General features: G+C 40.0%; 1 protein-coding gene across 1 annotated transcript in view; it reads right to left on the bottom strand.

Annotated features, from left to right (window-relative positions):
* LOC149154942 (uncharacterized) overlaps positions 1–16,937 on the bottom strand; it is a 172,401-nt gene extending 155,464 nt beyond the window's left edge. Inside the window, exons 1-4 of the mRNA XM_089444265.1 lie at positions 16,920–16,937; positions 16,584–16,684; positions 16,327–16,440; positions 15,146–15,207 (exon numbers count right to left, since the gene is read on the bottom strand). Coding sequence (XP_089300391.1) covers positions 15,146–15,207; positions 16,327–16,440; positions 16,584–16,684; positions 16,920–16,937 — 295 coding nt within the window. The remainder of the gene's footprint in view (positions 1–15,145; positions 15,208–16,326; positions 16,441–16,583; positions 16,685–16,919) is intronic.
* Positions 16,938–17,236: the final 299 nt, after the last annotated feature.

Here is a 17,236-nt window from a genome sequence, read left to right as displayed (position 1 = left end):
GGTTTAGATAATATGAATAATCGCACTGCCTTATCCAAAGGCTGCCCCTCTTCTAACTAACAACCATTGTGGTAGACAGAGTCAATATGTAATCTATTATCTCAAAGAAGCAAAAGTTTGTCAACAGTTATCTCTGTATCTGTTCTCATTTTCTCTCTCTAATTTTGTAATTATCAAATAATATCAAAATATCAATCAATGACCAATTATTTCTTCTGCTACTGTAACACTGGAGCATGAATCCCATAAATTTGTTGAATAGCCCTCATCTTACCAGATTTTGTGTGTGTTTGCATGTCAATCAATTTAGAACATGGACAAGCATGTTACTAAGGATAATTCACATCATAAAAAGAGAGATCAAACATGAAAAATATCTGACATCTCCAGTATGAAGAAAGATGCCTTGGAAACTGGGAAATAAACCATTCCCCTGAAGATTGGAAACCTGCAAAATTATCATAGATAAGGGAACTTTATTGCGGATCTTGTGATAAGGTAAGCCTGAGAAAATGCTTATTCAGTTCACTTTCAAGGAATATTTGTTCCACTGAAGTGGCCATGCTGCAATACCCTTGTAGTTTTGTCATAATGTTATGAGGATTTCTCAGTTGATGAGTCTGACCAATTACATTGTCCCAACTCAGTTGAATTCGCAGAGACCTTCTAATGCAGTCCTGGGATTTGCTCGAACACATCTTGGGCAATTCATCCACCACAATACGCAATGTTTTTTGAATAGTGTGTCTGCCTTTGCCTCAATATATCTCAAGATTCAAACGAGAAAACATGGTTGATTACTAGTCAACAAACCCACGAATTGACTGCCATACCTTGACCACGCCCACGAGGAAACAGCAAGTGACCAGACAAGACTTAGAGGACATCAATCAATTGGATGAATGAGTGAAGTAACAGAACATTCCATGTATCCATTCAACTGACTGACTAACTGAATATTTGTGAACCAGCTAACCGACTGAATAACAAAGCTAACTGACCCACTAGCAAATAAACCGACCCATTGATGAAGAAGACCATCTTGCTAATCAACAAGGATCCATTCATTCACAAGAAATGCCGCCATGAGTTCTTCAACTCCATGTAGAAAAAAGGGAATTACCTAAATTTCCTCAACACATTTTAGGGCGTCTGGCCCTTCAATGGATAGACAGGTGGACAAGTGGTAAGGCAGCAGATAGCTACACTATGATTGGAAACTGTTTTTTGGCAGTTGATTCGGCTTCCTCAAAAGTGAGATGATAAAAGGATGGTTGATGAAAAGCATAGCGTTAGCAATGGTTACATGAGCAAGAACGAGAATAAGAGAACTGTTTCAATACCAAGACAATGAAGAGGCAAATAAACCGACCCATTGATGAAGAAGACCAACTTGCTAATCAACAAGGATCCATTCATCCACAAGAAATGCCACCATGTGCTCTTCAACTCCATGTAGAAAAAAGGGAATTACCTAAATTTCCTCAACACATTTTAGGGACGTCTGGCCCTTCAACGGATAGACAGGTGGACAAGTGGTAAGGTGGCAGATAGCTACACTATGTTTGGAAACTGTGTTTTGGCATTTGATTCGGCTTCCTCAAAAGTGAGATGATAGAAGTATGGTTGATGAAAAGCATAGCGTTAGCAATGGTTAGACGACCAAGAACGAGAATAAGAGTACTGTTCCAATACTGAGATGATGAAGAGGCAAAAGACTAGCTTGTCCAAGGGGGAATGAAGCCTGTCCCCGAGCCCAAACTGTGTTGCCCAAGCCAGCAATCAGCAAATTACAGCAGAGTCAGAATACATGATATCTCTGAGTATTGCTTCTGAATGTAAAAATTATCTAAGAAAGAATCAAGAACCAAACAAACCATTCTTGCTGGAGTTTCTCACACTGCATTGTCCAGGGTAAAATTATGCGTGTTTATTGTCTCTGAAAGTTATTTTGTTTCAAAACCTAAAATCATTGTTTAATTCACAGCAAAAATAACACAATATTATCAAGTACTGCGCACGAAGTTAATCAAAGTCCTTGTTAGAGAATTGACTCAGCCATAGGCTAGTCAATTACAGATCGATGGTGTCAGATTTGGATGCCCTGTATTTACAAGTTAAGGTAACAGATTTGTTATTAACCACAGCCTTAAAAATTACAATACATTTGGCACAGTGCAGCTATATTCCATACCAAGCACAAAGACCAGTGAGCAGGCGAGTTGCAGAGTTGTTCTAGATGCCGAGTTTCAGCCCTGTTGAAGGCAAGTTTTAGCCATATTGAAGGCCGAACTTTGGTCCTTTTGAAGGCCGAGTTTTAGGTCTGCTTAGAGAGACCGAATTCTGGTGTGGAAGGCCAAGTTTCAGGCCTGTCTTGAGGGCCAAGTCCTGGTGGTTTTCTAGGCCAAATTCAGGCATGTCTTGCGGGCCAAGTTCTGGTGCATTGAAGGCCATGTTCAAGTCTGGTTTGAGGCCAAAGTTGCAGTCTTGTTATAGACCGAGTCTCTGGTCCGATCTTTGAGGTGGTCCTGCTATCTTGGAGAACTGTTGCAGGGATCTTTGGAGACGGAGTCTGGTTGGCTAAGACAGTGTTAAGGGAGCTGTTAGTGGAAATAGTTGTGATGTTAAAATGTTGATAGGGCCAAGAACTATTGTGGACAGAGGTGCAGTAAGAACAGCGTTATTGTTGACAAGTTTTGTGATAGGCCTATGGGCTGCATAAGGTGAGTGTTTAGTGCAAAGGTTAATAGCCCGCAGGAACCAGACTTTCAAGGTTCTAAAGGCCTGTTTGGTTTGAAGCACGTTGAAAAGCTCTATGTAGCAGGAAGAAATCTACTGCGTTCAGTACAAGTTGCCAAGTGGGCAGACCTTCTCTTTGAACATATAAAAACCTAAGCAGTGATACTCGAACAATGAACAGCAAGAGTTGAGGAAATTGAAGTTCCAGATGGGCCGACCTCTTTTGGATCAAATACAGATAACTGACATGTAGGAGATTAAATCTAAAGAGCCAAGTCAAGAAGCCTAGTTGAAGAGCAGAAAGTTAAGGTGTACAGGTCAAGTGGCTGTGATCAAGCTTGAAGGCGCAAACCTGAGGGTTGCATGGTTAGAGAACAATTCACTGAAGAATTTGCTGAGGACTAGAAGTTATTGGTGACAGATCCAAGGAATGCCTTGACGTAGGTCGGTGTCTACAATTAGCTGTGTTGGTGCTCAGTTGGGCGAGAGCGGGGGCATGGGGGGGGGGGGGCGGATTGCTGTCTCGTGTAGGTTGGTGCCTGCATTTGATGAGTTGGTTCTTAACTAGGGGAATGAAATCTCCTATAGGTTGGTGCCTATGAAAGTTGTACATTGGTGCCTACTTTGTACAAGGGAGTTTACAAAATATTTACAAAGAAAATTGTGTAAGTATTTCTTATGTAAAGATCTGTGTTTCATGATTTATGTGCATCAGATGTTTTAAAAGATAAAAATAGTTTAAAATAATGAAATACTGATTCACTTCCCCAACCCCCCCCCTGCCCCCTGCCCCTCTCAGTATTTCCAACAAAATTGGTCCAAATAGCCACGTCTTTTCATCATGCAAAATGCTCCATTAGATTATAACCATTTTGACCAAGTCTTAGAGTTTGTATGCCACACGTCTTCTTCTTGCTTGTAGCATTCACGAAGAAGGGATCTTCTAGCAACTTCTCCAAAACAATAATGAAAACCCCTTAGTTAGTGGAGAGTTCCCCCTTAAAGCAAAAAGCTTCTTGAAATGTGTCTACTAAAAGATTTTAAAAACCCCTGCATTGAAGGGTGTTCCTCTAAAAATGCATAGTTGACCTTGAAAAAGGGGTTCTAGATGTCATGTGTCATCATCTCATGAAGTGCATCCTCCTAGAACCTTCATCTAGGCTTATAAAGTATACTAATGATCCACATTATGCCTCCAAAAATGCAACTCATGCTTTGAGAACCTTGAAGACATCCCAAAGGCATTCTCCAATGGAAAACATGCCTCACAATATGCAGAAAGCTCCTCCAAGGTAAGATTAGCAACCCAATATATGATATCATGCTCCTCTTAAATTAGGTGCTCAAGAATTTATGCCATAACAAGAGGTATCTCCATCAACAATTGAAATCATTGAAAAAATTGTTGTTCTAAAATCTGATCAAGGGATAAAAGAAGACTAAGATCTAGACTTGGGCAAAGATAGCTAAAGGAAGGATGCCTTGTTACCCTCTGTTCCAACTTGCCGAATGTTGAGATGGCTTACTAAAACATTACACAATGCATAGCAGTGTACTCTGACTAGCCCAAGACTCACGAGCCTTGCCAAGTCTTCCTAGCCCACTTATTCACCAATGAACTCACCACAAACTCACAACAACCTCACCATACTCACCATCAAACTCACCATATTTTTTGTGAAAACAAATTAATATATTTTGAGGTGCCAAAAGTGCCCTCACCTAGCTAGGAAAGCCTTCATGGGATGTGAGGGCTTGTGGTCCCTTTATCTATTTCTAACTTACACTTGGAAAGCTTGCATTTCGTGTAATTTTGCACTAGAATTGGGAGGCACAATATTTGATGTCGTAATTGGCATATATGTCACATTTAGCATCTTCTACAAGGACACACTTGTTGAGGAGGATAGGCACCTGGCACATGTCAGGTAGCCACTTTGAAGGAGGGAATTTGGCACTTGGAAGTTGGACGCTTGGCCATACGAGCATGTAACTACCTTATACACAATTTGAGGATGAAACTTGAGTTGAAGAGGCATTGATTGGAGGGCACAACATCTTGGAGGATTGCTTGATATGTGGACACCTAACTTGGAGAAAGCCCCAACTTGGAGGTTGGACAAACCCTAGCAAACATATGGACGCCTTGCATTGAGGAGTGCTTTATTTGTTGACTTAGCCTCGGGTTACTTGTGAACTTAAGTTCATGTTTTGTTGTTGGCATCCTTAGTTTATATAAAGGGAGGAGAGAATCTTAATATAAAACAAATAATTTGTATCTTAAAGATTGATAATTGGAGTGATGATATCTATAATTGAAGGATCTTGGAAGATCATATACTACTCATGTAACAAGGAGTACTATTTGTGAGATGCTAGAACTAGGGTTCCTTGTCTTCTGAAATGCATGTGTTGAGTCATTTGTGGGATGCAAGTGTGTGAATCTTCTTGATAGCATGTCATGCAAGGGGAAGATCTTGGGGTTTGTTGGTTGGTGTGATGTTGGCTTGATTGGAAGCTCCAAAGGTTAGCTTGAAGAACTTGGTGGAATGTTTTGTTTGGATTTTGTATAGCTGGTTAGGATTTGTAGTGATTGTGAATGCCCTAAATAGGATTTGGGATGCATTGAAGATGTTGGATTCACAATTATACTAAGAGTTTTTTTTTGGGGGGGGGGGGGGGGGGGCGGGTGGGGTGGCAGATTCCATGTATATCTTATGTTACTTATTTTAACATTCAAGCACCATAAAGCATCAATCTCATAAACTAAACAAGTAATACAAGATATACCTACAAACCCTTATGGGAGAAAACCACAAAACTTCATTACATGAAAGATCTTATAGACACCAACCTCCAAGAGACACCAATCCCCTCAATTTTCAAATTTGTAGACACCAACCTACAGGAGACACCAATCCCCTCTAAGATCTAATCGGTAAACTGCTTTACAATTATACTAAGAGTTTGGGGGGGTTTGAATTAGTATAATGACAATTTTTACTCATTTAAACATTCAAACACCATAAAGCATCAATATCATAAATTGAACAAATAACACAAGATATACATGGAACCCTTATGGGAGAAAACCACAAAATTTCATTATATGAAAGATTTTGTAGGCACCAACCTCCAAGAAACACTGATCCCCTCTGGGATCTAATCTGTAAACTACTTCACAATTATATGAGAGTTGGCGGGGGTTGAATTAGTATAATGACAATTTTTACTTATTTCAACATTCAAACACCATGAAGCATCGATCTCATAAACTAAACAAATAGCACAAGATATACATGAAAACCCATAGGGGAGAAAACCACAAAAATTGATTATATGAAATATCTTGTAGGCACCAACCTACAAGAGACACCAATCCCTTCAATTTTTCAATTTGTAAGAACCAACCTACAAGGGGCACCAATACCCTCGGATTTGCAAGCACCAACTTCCAAGAGACACCAATCCCCTTCTCTGCTTTGTGGGTACCAACCTACAAGAGACACCAATCCCCTATGAGGTCTGGTCTATAAATTGCTTCAACACTTCAGCGATCAACTCTATATCTACACTAGACTCTAGTTTGCTTAATTCCTCAATTTTGTACTCCACTGGACTATTCTGCAATCTACTCAACTAGCCTACTCTGCATTTTGTTCTTCACTTAAAATATCAAATTCACTCAAAAGGAGATTTGAGAGAATTCAATATCTGGTGGACAGAGTAGAGGTGGAGATGAGGAGAATCTTACTCTTGTTGGGCAAGCAAAGAAAGGCAAGAGTAAAGCCAACAAAATCAAGGTGGAGGAGCATCTTCACAAAAAGAGAAAAGGACATGAGCAAAGTTAAGTGCTTTCCATTGTCGTAAGTATGGTCATTATGTAGGACAGTGCCCAAACAAGAAGAAAGGCAAGGGGAAAACATCAACAACTGCATCAACACAAATGGATGAGCTAGCCGAGAAGTTCAAGAAGGAATTTGCATTGGTGTCTTGTCTTTCACGCACAAGGACATATGGCATATGGATTGTGGATTCTTGTCATATAATGAGATCTCGTGACCTCTTCACCAGTATGGCCAAAGAGTATCGTGATCTTCAGTGGATCTTGTTGATAATGTCATGTATGCAATGGGAGGCGTTGTTAGCATACAATTTCAGTTGGACTTAAAAAGTCTTATAGAGGTGAAGAAAGTTCTATATGTACCTAGGTTGGAGAAGAACTTACTCTCCATTTCAGCTATGGGGGACAGGGGACGTGAGGTCATTTGCTTCATTATAGAGCAGGATGGCATATGCAAAGGATGTTCGCTTGGGAAACATGCTAAGGCAACATTTCCTAACAATGAGACAAGGTCCAATGGAGTTTTGGATTTGGTTCATTCCGATGTTTGTGATCCTATGTCAATGGAGCCTGTATTTGGGTTTAGTTATTTTGTGACATTTATAGATGACTATTACAAGAGGACGTGTTTACTTCTTGAAGGCTAAAGATGAGGTTTTTCATCGATTCCAAGAGTTCAAAACTCTTGTGGAGAACCAGACTAAGAAGAAAATCAAGGTCCTCAAATCAAACAATGGGGGAGAGTAGACTTCCAATGAGTTCAAGAGTTTCTACGGGGAGGTAGGATTCAAGAAAGAACTGACAGTGCCATATAATGTACAACGTAATGGAATGGCAGAGAGGAAGAACAAGACTATAATCGAAGTAGCCAAGGCCATGATCCATGATTAGGATATGCCTATGTTCTTATGGGCAGAGGCGTGTAACACGACTCTATATTTACAGAATAGGAGTCCTCACAAAGCAATGGAGGACAAAACTCCTTAGAAGGATTTTACAAGAGTGAGACCAAAGGTGGGCCATTTTCGTACCTTCGATAGTACAATTTATGTCCAAATTCCTTCAGAAAAGAGGGCCAAGTTGGAGCCCTCTTCAGAGAAGGGAATTTTTGTTGGATATAGTGAGACTTGAAAGGCCTGCAAGGTCTACATGCCAGAGCAAAGGAAGATAGTGATTAGCTGGGATGTTAGATTTGAGGAGGTTAGGACCTTTAAGGAGGTCACATATGTTAGATCCAATAGTGGCAAAGAATCGGGAGTGAGAGGCTCTGAAGGTTGAGCAAGGACCAGCAGCAGGAACACAACCTTCTAATCAAGAGGACGAGCAAGATGTTCATTTGATTTCCACCAAGAGGAGGTTGAAATGGGTCGAGGTGTTGAGGAACATGTGGAGGCTCCTAGCAAGACCTTCACGGAAAGTAAACCACCTACTAGATTTCCAGTTATATGGCCTTGATGCGCAGCGTCAGTGAGGACGAGCCTTCTACCATTGAGGCAACAAACCAACAGATTTGGAGGGATGCCATGATGGAAGAGTAGAGTTCCATCATGAGGAACAATGTTTGGGAGATAGTACCAAGGCCTGAGGTGAAGTTGGTGGTCACTTCTTGATGGATCTACGAGATCAAGCATGCAACAAATGGCAGTGTCGAGAAGAATAAGGCGAGGTTCACGGCAAGAGGGTTCTCCCAGAAGGAGGGAGTAGATTATGAGGAGATTTTTGCACCTATCGTCGTATATGCATCTATTAGGGCAGTCATATCTATTGCTTCATAAATAGGGTGGAGGATACATTAGATGGATGTGAAGACTGCCTTCCTCAATGGGGTAATTAAGGAAGAGGTGTATATTGAGCAACCTCAGCAATTTGAGGTGCATGGGAGGGAAGTCCCATATATGCAGATTCAAGAAATCCTTATACAGACTTAAATAGGCACCTCATGCATGGTACTCTAGGATTGATGGGTACCTACTTGGGTTGGGCTTCATCAAGAGTGAGGTGGACTCCAACTTGTACTATGTACTTATTGATGGTCAGTTGTTCATCTTGGTACTTTATGTTGATGATCTATTTCTGACAGGATCAAAGAAGCTCATAAGGATGTGTAAGGAGAACCTTGCTTTGTAGTTCAACATGAAGGATATTGGATTGATGCACTATTTTTGGAGACTAGAGGTGTGGCAGCAGCCAGGAGAGATTTTCCTTGAGCAAGGCAAGCATCCAGTTGAGATCCTGAAGAGATTCAAGATGGAGGATTTCATGCCTACATATACACTTATGGTCACTAACTTGAGGAAGATTGATGCTTACAAGAGTGAGTTGGTGGATCCCATTTTGCACAGGCAGTTGATCATGTCAACAATGTATCTGGTCAACAACTAGACTAGATATATGTTTTGCATTGAACATAATCAGCGAGTTTGTGGTGGAGCCGAGGAGGGTTCATTAGGTGAAAGAAAAGCATGTGCTCAAGTATCTTCATGGTACAGTGGAGTTTGGACCGAGGTATCTCAAAGTTGGTGAAGTGCAGTTGTAGGGCTACACAAATTCGGAATGGTTTGGGAGTGTAATGGACAAGAAGAGTACTTCAAGATGTTGTTTCAGCTTGGGGTCTGCAATGATCACATGGTTTAGCAGGAAGCAACATTCAATGGCACTTAGCTCAGTAGAGGCCAAGTCCATGGTAGCAATTGGCAAGTTGTGAGGCCATATGGCTTCACAAGATGCTCACAAAATTGTTTGGTTTTGAGATGGGGCCTATAGTGATTCACTATGACAACCAAAGTTGTATCAAGCTTTCAAAAAATCCAATGTTTCATGAGAAGTCTGAGCATATAGAGATCAGATACCACTTCATCAGAGACAAGGTCCAAAGAAGTGTTGTGAGATTACAGTACATATCCACAGAAGAGCAAGTGGCAGATATTCTCACCAAGCCCCTAATGAAGGGGAGGTTTGTTTTCTACAAGGACAAGATGGGGTGGTGAAGAATCATTTCCTTGCCAGGAAGGAGTGTTGATTTTTGTAGCTTCAAAAGGTCTTCTACATGTGGTGGTGTCATGCATGCAGGAGAAATCCTCTTTAGGTTGTTGTTTGAAAGGAGCAATTAATATGGTCCTCTGGGCTAATGTTTTTCTAAGGATAAATAATTAATTATTTAAGTGACTCAGATCTAATCTCCACCGTTAATCAAAGAAAGTTAGGATTTAATCCTATCCCTCAATCACTTTGGAGATTCGGGATTTGGCCTATGCAGTATTATAAAAGTAGCGTAAGGGAGAGCAAGAGGATACAACACAAGAGATTCATAAAGATATTTCTGAAGAATTTGCATGAGTCATTGTGCAGATTTGGTGACTGATAGATTTACAAGCTCAAGAAATCAAAAAATGTGAGTCCGAGTGAGAAAAATTTTGCAGATGGAGCGCACAAGAGGAAGGCCAAAATTCGCTTAGGTGAGGCAAACATATGTCGTGAACTTGGAGAGGTTGAGAGCATCAACGTCGAGTTTGTGGAGTGGTGTCATAAGTGTGGCGCTATGTTGCAGGAAACGTTGGGCCAAAGACTATTTCTGGTCAAAAACGCTGAAATACGTTTGGTACAGCCTGGAAACACGTTTTAGGCCATACTGCCACGTTTCACGTGGGTGAAACGTGGCAATATGGCCTGAAACGCGTTTCCAGGCCGTACCAAACGCATTTCAACGTTTCTGACCAGAAACAGTCTTTGGCCCAATGTTTCCTGCAACATAGCCCAACGTGGCCCAGTATAGCCTGAAACATGTTTCCAGATCGTACGGCCACGTTTCAACGTTTAAGTTTTTTTTTCAGTTTTTTTTCATTTTTATTATTTTATTTGGCAAATAAAATATCTTTTGGATGCTTCTATATGGCTCTCGCAAGTTATAAAAAGACTCTCGCCTCATTCCCTCATCACACGAATTGGGCAAGTCATTTCACTTGGAGACGGACGATTTTAGCAAGGAGAAAGAGGATGACAGCAGTGATTTCAACTAGGGTGTTTTCAACAGTGAGCAAAGGAGATTTCAGCAGCAAGAGAAAGATATTTCACAAGCAAATTTGGAGTGGGGAGTTTCCAACTACTGCACTCTTGGTTTTTGGCTCAACTATAGCCATATTTCTCATCTTTTGGGCATTTTGGGGTAGCTTCAGCTACAAAAAATTATTTTGGGTAAGAAGCATTCGTTTTCTTAGTTATTTCCCACTGTTTCTTCTATTTTTCGAGGGTTTATGCCTCCAAAAATGTGAAAAACGTTTTTTCTTTACAGATTTGTTTTTTTAATTTATTTTTTCGCAACAATGGCTTCCAACCAAGGTGCAAGTTCAACCCCCAAGCCCAAGCCCAATGTTCAGAAGCTACAAAAATGTGGAGGTGGTGGCTCATGGGAATGGCAATGTAATCTTTACAGTAATTCACACAAGGGCTCCTACCCAAGAGAGAAGGCACATCTTTTGCATGGAGGAGGATAGGGGATTGCAAGTTGCACAGAAACAGCAGACCCATTAGTGAGGAGGGCATAATAAAGAGAGAAATATGAGGCGAATGGAATCAAAATTAGGCATGAAGAGCTTACTCAAGCTACTCCTCAAGCTCAACCAAACATTGAGCCAAGGATTGTGGTTGAAGCAAGGAAGAGGAGAGCCACTCAACAAGAACAACCACCATCCACAAATACCAGAGGGGCATCTGCTTCAGTTCAAGATAGTAGAATTGCTAAATTGGTGAATGTGCAAGCGAGAGAAGAGTTGATTCCAAAGTGGCTAGGTGCATCTATGCATGTGGTATCCCATTCAATGTTGTTCGCTCTCCTGACTGGCAAGATATGATAAGGGCAGTTAACAAAGCTCCTACAGGGTACAAGGGGCCCAACTATGAGAAAGTCAAAACTCAGATTCTCAAAAATGAGAAGAGCTTGTGGAGGATATCTTATCACCAATTCGTTCTTCCTGGAGTAGCTCTGGGGTTACCATAGTCTCAGATGGATGGACAGATACAAGGCGCAAGCCATTGATAAATATCATTGCCACTTTACCAAAAGAAGCAATGTTTCAAAAGCGAAAGACTGCTCAGGAGAGGTAAAAGATGCACAATTCATTGTTGATGTTATTATAAAATCTATTGAACAAATAGGACCTAACAGGGTGGTGCAAGTTATCACGAATAATGCACCAATTTGCAAAGCTGCAGGTTTAATTATTGAGGGTTGGTATGACCACATCTTTTGGACACCCTGTATTGTCCATAATCTGAATTTGATCTTAGACGAGATCAACAATAAGGGTCCATGGTTAAAAGAAATCATAGGGGAAGCAAGGGAGATTGTTAAATTCATCGCCAACCACCAGCAATCTCAAGCAATAGTTCGAGAGTATTCCAAATCGGAGTTGTTAAAAATTTTCGAGACAAGATATGCCTCAAACTGCCTAATGTTGTGCCGTCTTGTTGAGGTTAAGCAACCATTAGTTTTTGTGGTGGTGAGTCAACTCTGGGCTGAGTGGAGACAGGCAAATTCAGAGTGAGGATATATGGTGCGTAGATTGTGCCTTGACGAGGAGTGGTGGAGCAAGATAGATTTCTTGCTAAAGCTCACAACCCCTGCATTTGAGCTTTTTCGGAATGCCGACACTGACCAACCTTTCTTAGGAGAGGTATATGATGGTATGGATACCATGGTTGAGAAAACTTGGGAAATCATTCCACAAGAGTCTCCACAACTTTTATTAGTTGATGATCATTTTGTTGATTTAGTCAAGAAAATCATTGTTGATAGGTGGAACAATTTCAACACTCCATTGCACACTTTAGCACATGCCTTGAACCCCAAATTTTATGATGAGGAGTTTATTGCTCAGAGCAATGGGAAGGGGAAGGTACCCATAAGGAAGAGAGGTGGCTAATGGAGTGAAGAAAGCCCTTATGAGAATGTTTCCAAGTCATCTACACAAGGATGTGAAAGAATAATTTGCCAATTTTGTTGTAGGATTAGATGATTATTCAGAGATATCAGCTTTGGATGAGAGAAGCACCATGAATCCCGTTAAGTGGCGGATTTGTCGTTGAGCAAATGGTGTACATTTGCAAAACCTTGTCGTTCTTGTTCTTTCACAAGTGGCAAGCTCTTCATCAACAGAAAGGAATTGGAGCACCTATGGTTTTATTCATTCTATGAAGCACAACAGGTTGGGCTCGCAGAATGCAGAGGATCTTGTTTATGTGCACTCCAACCTTCGCCTTGCATCTCGTAGGAGTTCAGAATAAAGCAGTGGTTTTTCTAAAGAATGGGATGTGGATCCAAAAAGTCCTGATTTGGAGCTCTCTCTTGCTGCCCTGAATATTGAGGACCGGGAGCCTAGAAGTGGAATTGGCCAATCATCTTCTTCAGCTCCACCATCCACTGTTGAGCATGCTTCTGCTTCTATTTTTGATGAGGATTATGATGATGAGGATTAGTCTTTAGTCTTTATAGTACTTGCAGCCTCATAGTCTTTATTGTACTTGCAACCTCATATATATAATAAAGGCTGATTTTGAAATTTGGATATATAATAAAGGCTGATTTTGGATATTCTGATATTGCTATTTTCATTATGTGATCATTCATGAGTAAATGTGATCTAATTTTAGAGAATTATAGTTTATGTATTGACATTGGACAATTTAATTATGTAATAAACTACAATGTATCATGTATGCCTTATGATTGCACATAACATTTCTTAAATGCCCTAATATATATATATCGTTTCCCTGTTTCCAAAATTTGGGGGGGGGTCACGTTTCGTACCCGTACCCATTTCCCCAAGAGGGTTGAGGCCGCACTAGTGGAGGTGTCGAGCAGATTTAGGAGGGCCAAACTTGTGAAAGACAGCCAGCAAAGTGCAGGACAAATTTCTGGCGGTCGATTTTTGCCAGATTCCATTCACTGTATTTTCTGTGTATTTTCAGAGGCCCATTTTCCCTGGTAAAGGAGCCCGTAATTTCTCTAAGAAAATTTAATGGAGAGAGATTGGAGGGTTAAAACAATTGATGTTCTTGTCTGATTTTTTGAGATTATTTTTCTGAAATATTTCCGCTACTATTTGCTGCATTAAAGAGCCAGAAAATTTCCTGTTTGTAGTTTCCAGAATTTTATTTACTGCGGAAAAATTCATTTATTGAGTAAAATAATTTCTGAGTAAAATAACTACATGAGACATTAAATATGAAACTCGCACTTGAAAAATTAAAATTAACATGATGAAGGGTATTCGCCTACCCAGGTTGAATGTTGACCAAACAGATGGGCATTTTTTTGATGACTCCCTTTCTATCATTCTAGAAGGCAAGGAGGCAGTGAACAAAACCTTTTGTTGTACTCATATTTTTAATGGAGCTTCATGTTCTAAACTTCAACAGGCCATGATTTGGTGCTATTGGATGACCAGGAAGCCATTTCTCATTGGCTTGCTAGCCAGGAATGGTCGTAGATCCAACCTAGTCAGGTCTCCATATTTTGGAGGTTCCTACACCTTCCAAGCCTCACCAAAGAACCGTTGGGAAGTAGTTCTCTAGCATATAGCTAAGAAGGTAGGAAAATATATTTCTCAGCCTTTGTGCTCAGTACTGAGATTAAAAATTTGTTCCAACATTCTAGCTACCACTCGTGTATTATTTGTTGAGTTGGATGCCCTCTCAAGTGACCTATAAACAGTACAAGAAGCCCCTTCTTGACTTTCTCTGGGCCAGCCTACCAGTAAGGAATCATAGGGTGAATTGGGAGCTTTGTTGCAGTCTGAAAGATTGGGATGGCCTGCGAATGATAGGGTTGGCTCACCAAGCATAAACCTCGTGTACTAAGTGGCTTACTAGAGATGTGGAAGGACAAAAAATCTAGAATATCCTCTTACGCCATTGTATTATATGAGGAGCCACATGACTTTATAATAGTTATTGAGCATAAATAGTAATACACTACATATCTCAAGCAAATACTCTGGCACTTCCAAACCAGAAACATATCTTGAGTGGATCTAGATCCAGATCCAAATCCTCCATAGATAGATACAGTAACTTTGGTTTATAGGAATTGGAAACACCTCCAATTAACTAAGGCCCCTGATGGAGGATTCTGACTGCAAATTCTTGCACCCATGCACCTGAAATGCCACTGGTGCAAGGGCAAAGCCTGTCAGGGGCAAATCCAGTATTCCTGCTTCAGCCCATCTAAATCTGAATGAAAATTTGGATTCAGCTGGACAGTCTTCTTCATATTCAACATGACATGCAAATCACTCCCAAACACATGAAACTACTGGATGTTAAATGTATTGTGATGTCCAGACTCCAACTTGATGATCTTGACATCCAACACTTGGTTTGGCTTTTTCTTCTTGTAGGTCAATCGTAATACCTACTCTATTAAGGTAGGTTTAAGTTCTAGATTGCTTACAATCAAAAAAATAAAGGCCAATTTTGTTTGTCCAAAGACACTTGAGAATTGTGATTCACAAATGTGGTAATGTTCTATGCTTTTCTACGTAATTCTATATACTGTGAACTTACCAGTTTGTGTTGATTGCACTACAACCACAACTAACTTGATGTTTCTTCCACGAATCACAGTCCTGCCAACAGCAAACAAAGAATCAGACTGCCTACATTCTAGAAATGAAAACTTTACAGTCTAATTCGCACAGTAAATAAGAAATCAAATGAAATTAAGTGCACAAAAACAAAACAAAAAGACATAATGACCAAGTACAATTTTAATCAATCAGAGAACAGGATTCCCACGCCAGGCCCAGAACATTACTTGAGAAAAGTCTGTGTTTGGGGATTCAAAGAATCACACCCTTAAGAACAAATTTACAAATCCTTTGGAGATTAGATTAGAAAGCACACCAATAAAGCCTAAAGATAATCATAAGTAATAAAGCACACCAATAAAGCCTAAATATAATCATAAGTAGTAAAGCGCACCAATAAAGCCTAAAGATAATCAGAAGCAGTAAATTGTAAAGAAATGAATCTGTAAAACCAAGTGTGTTTTACCCATACAAAATACCTCTTCATTCTTGCAGACCCACTCTAGTTTTCATTTTTTTCCTACAGTATTTTACTATTTTTAACACTATCCAGGATACAAAATGTGTTATAAATTTGCTTTGACTCGAAAATTGTAATTCTGGAAAAGATAGATTTCGGAGGATTATGAATAACTTTCACTTTGTCTGAGCCTCAAGGCAAATTAAAGACATTTGGAGTCAAAATTGGTCTTGTCAGCTTATCAATGTGATGCCTCCAATCCTACAACAAAAATAAATTTCTTTACCACAAAAAACCAAACACAAATAATTAAAATTTGAACCTAAAGCTGAGCCCACACTTTAATCTGAAAACAATTCAAAATGGTGAACCCAAATTAAATCCTGCTCACATAATGTAACAAAGCATATAGCGCAGTATTTTAACACTTGGCAAACAAATTATTAGAAAATTAGCACCTTCAAAAGACTGGAAATGATACCATGCAAAACAAGTAGAAACAGAAAACAAGCATGTAAAATGATACAGCAGAACAAATGTTTTACAATCCACAAAGTTATAAGCCAGTGACTCTGCCAATAAAAATCAACATGAATACTTTTATGACAAACTATAGGCACATATAAATGGTGAACAAAAGGGATGAAAACACGGAGAAGCTATACAACAAACAAATGATAGTGGATAATGCAGCTTACAACAGCACTGCAGCCATATACACCCTCCCCAGCCATATACCCCCACAAGTAACTTTGACTACAGCACCTTTCTCCACCTCTGTGGAAGACAATGCAACAATGGGATGCTTCTTGCTGAACCAAGGATAAAACAATAGCCACCAGTTGACCTCCAAGAGTTAACACATGATAGAGGATAATGCAGCTTACACTGCAGCCATATACACCCTCCCCAGCCATATACCCTCACAAGTAACTTTGACTACAGCTGCCAGCACCTTTCTCCACCTCTGTGGAAGACAATGCAACAATGGGATGCTTGTTGCTGAACCAAGCATAAAACAATAGCAACCACTTGACCTCCAAGAGTTAACACAGCCTACCCAATCAGAATCAGAATGTCCAGTCAACCTGAAATCTGATTTCTACGAGAACGCCAATCCACAGTCAACAGCCCCCTTTAGGAACCTCAGAATCCTCGTGGCACTATCCAGTATAACAACACCAAAATAAATATTTGGGTGAATAGATGTCACTTGTCAGGTAAATTAAACTGCCTATCAACTGCCTGTATAAGGTAAGATCAACAGATCTTCATCATTATAAATTGATACCCCAACTCCTGCATCCATAGTAATGGGGGGTGCTTTAAGCAAAAAGAACATGGAACCTAAAAAGCATTCAATGGGCAGAATTTTACATCTGAACCATCTCCACTTCGTTGATGATGTTCTGCTCTTTGGAGATGGATCAAGAATAGATACGAAAGCTCTAAAGCAAGTTCTAAATCCTTACTGCACTGATACAGGCATGTCAGTCAACTTGCAAAAAATTTCTATACGTTTTTTCAGATTGAAAGAGGCACAGATCAGAGATACCCTACAGCTTCTTCCCTAAAACTGTACTGAGTTCCAGGATGGCTTTAAATATT

The sequence above is a fragment of the Pinus tabuliformis genome, chromosome 9 (assembly GCF_031772625.1).
Source record: "Pinus tabuliformis cultivar Carrire ecotype Pingquan chromosome 9, CPIR1, whole genome shotgun sequence".
Taxonomy (NCBI): Eukaryota; Viridiplantae; Streptophyta; class Pinopsida; order Pinales; family Pinaceae; genus Pinus; species Pinus tabuliformis.
The sequence above is the reverse complement of the archived record's forward strand: the minus strand, read 5'-3'. Positions and strand labels throughout refer to the sequence as shown.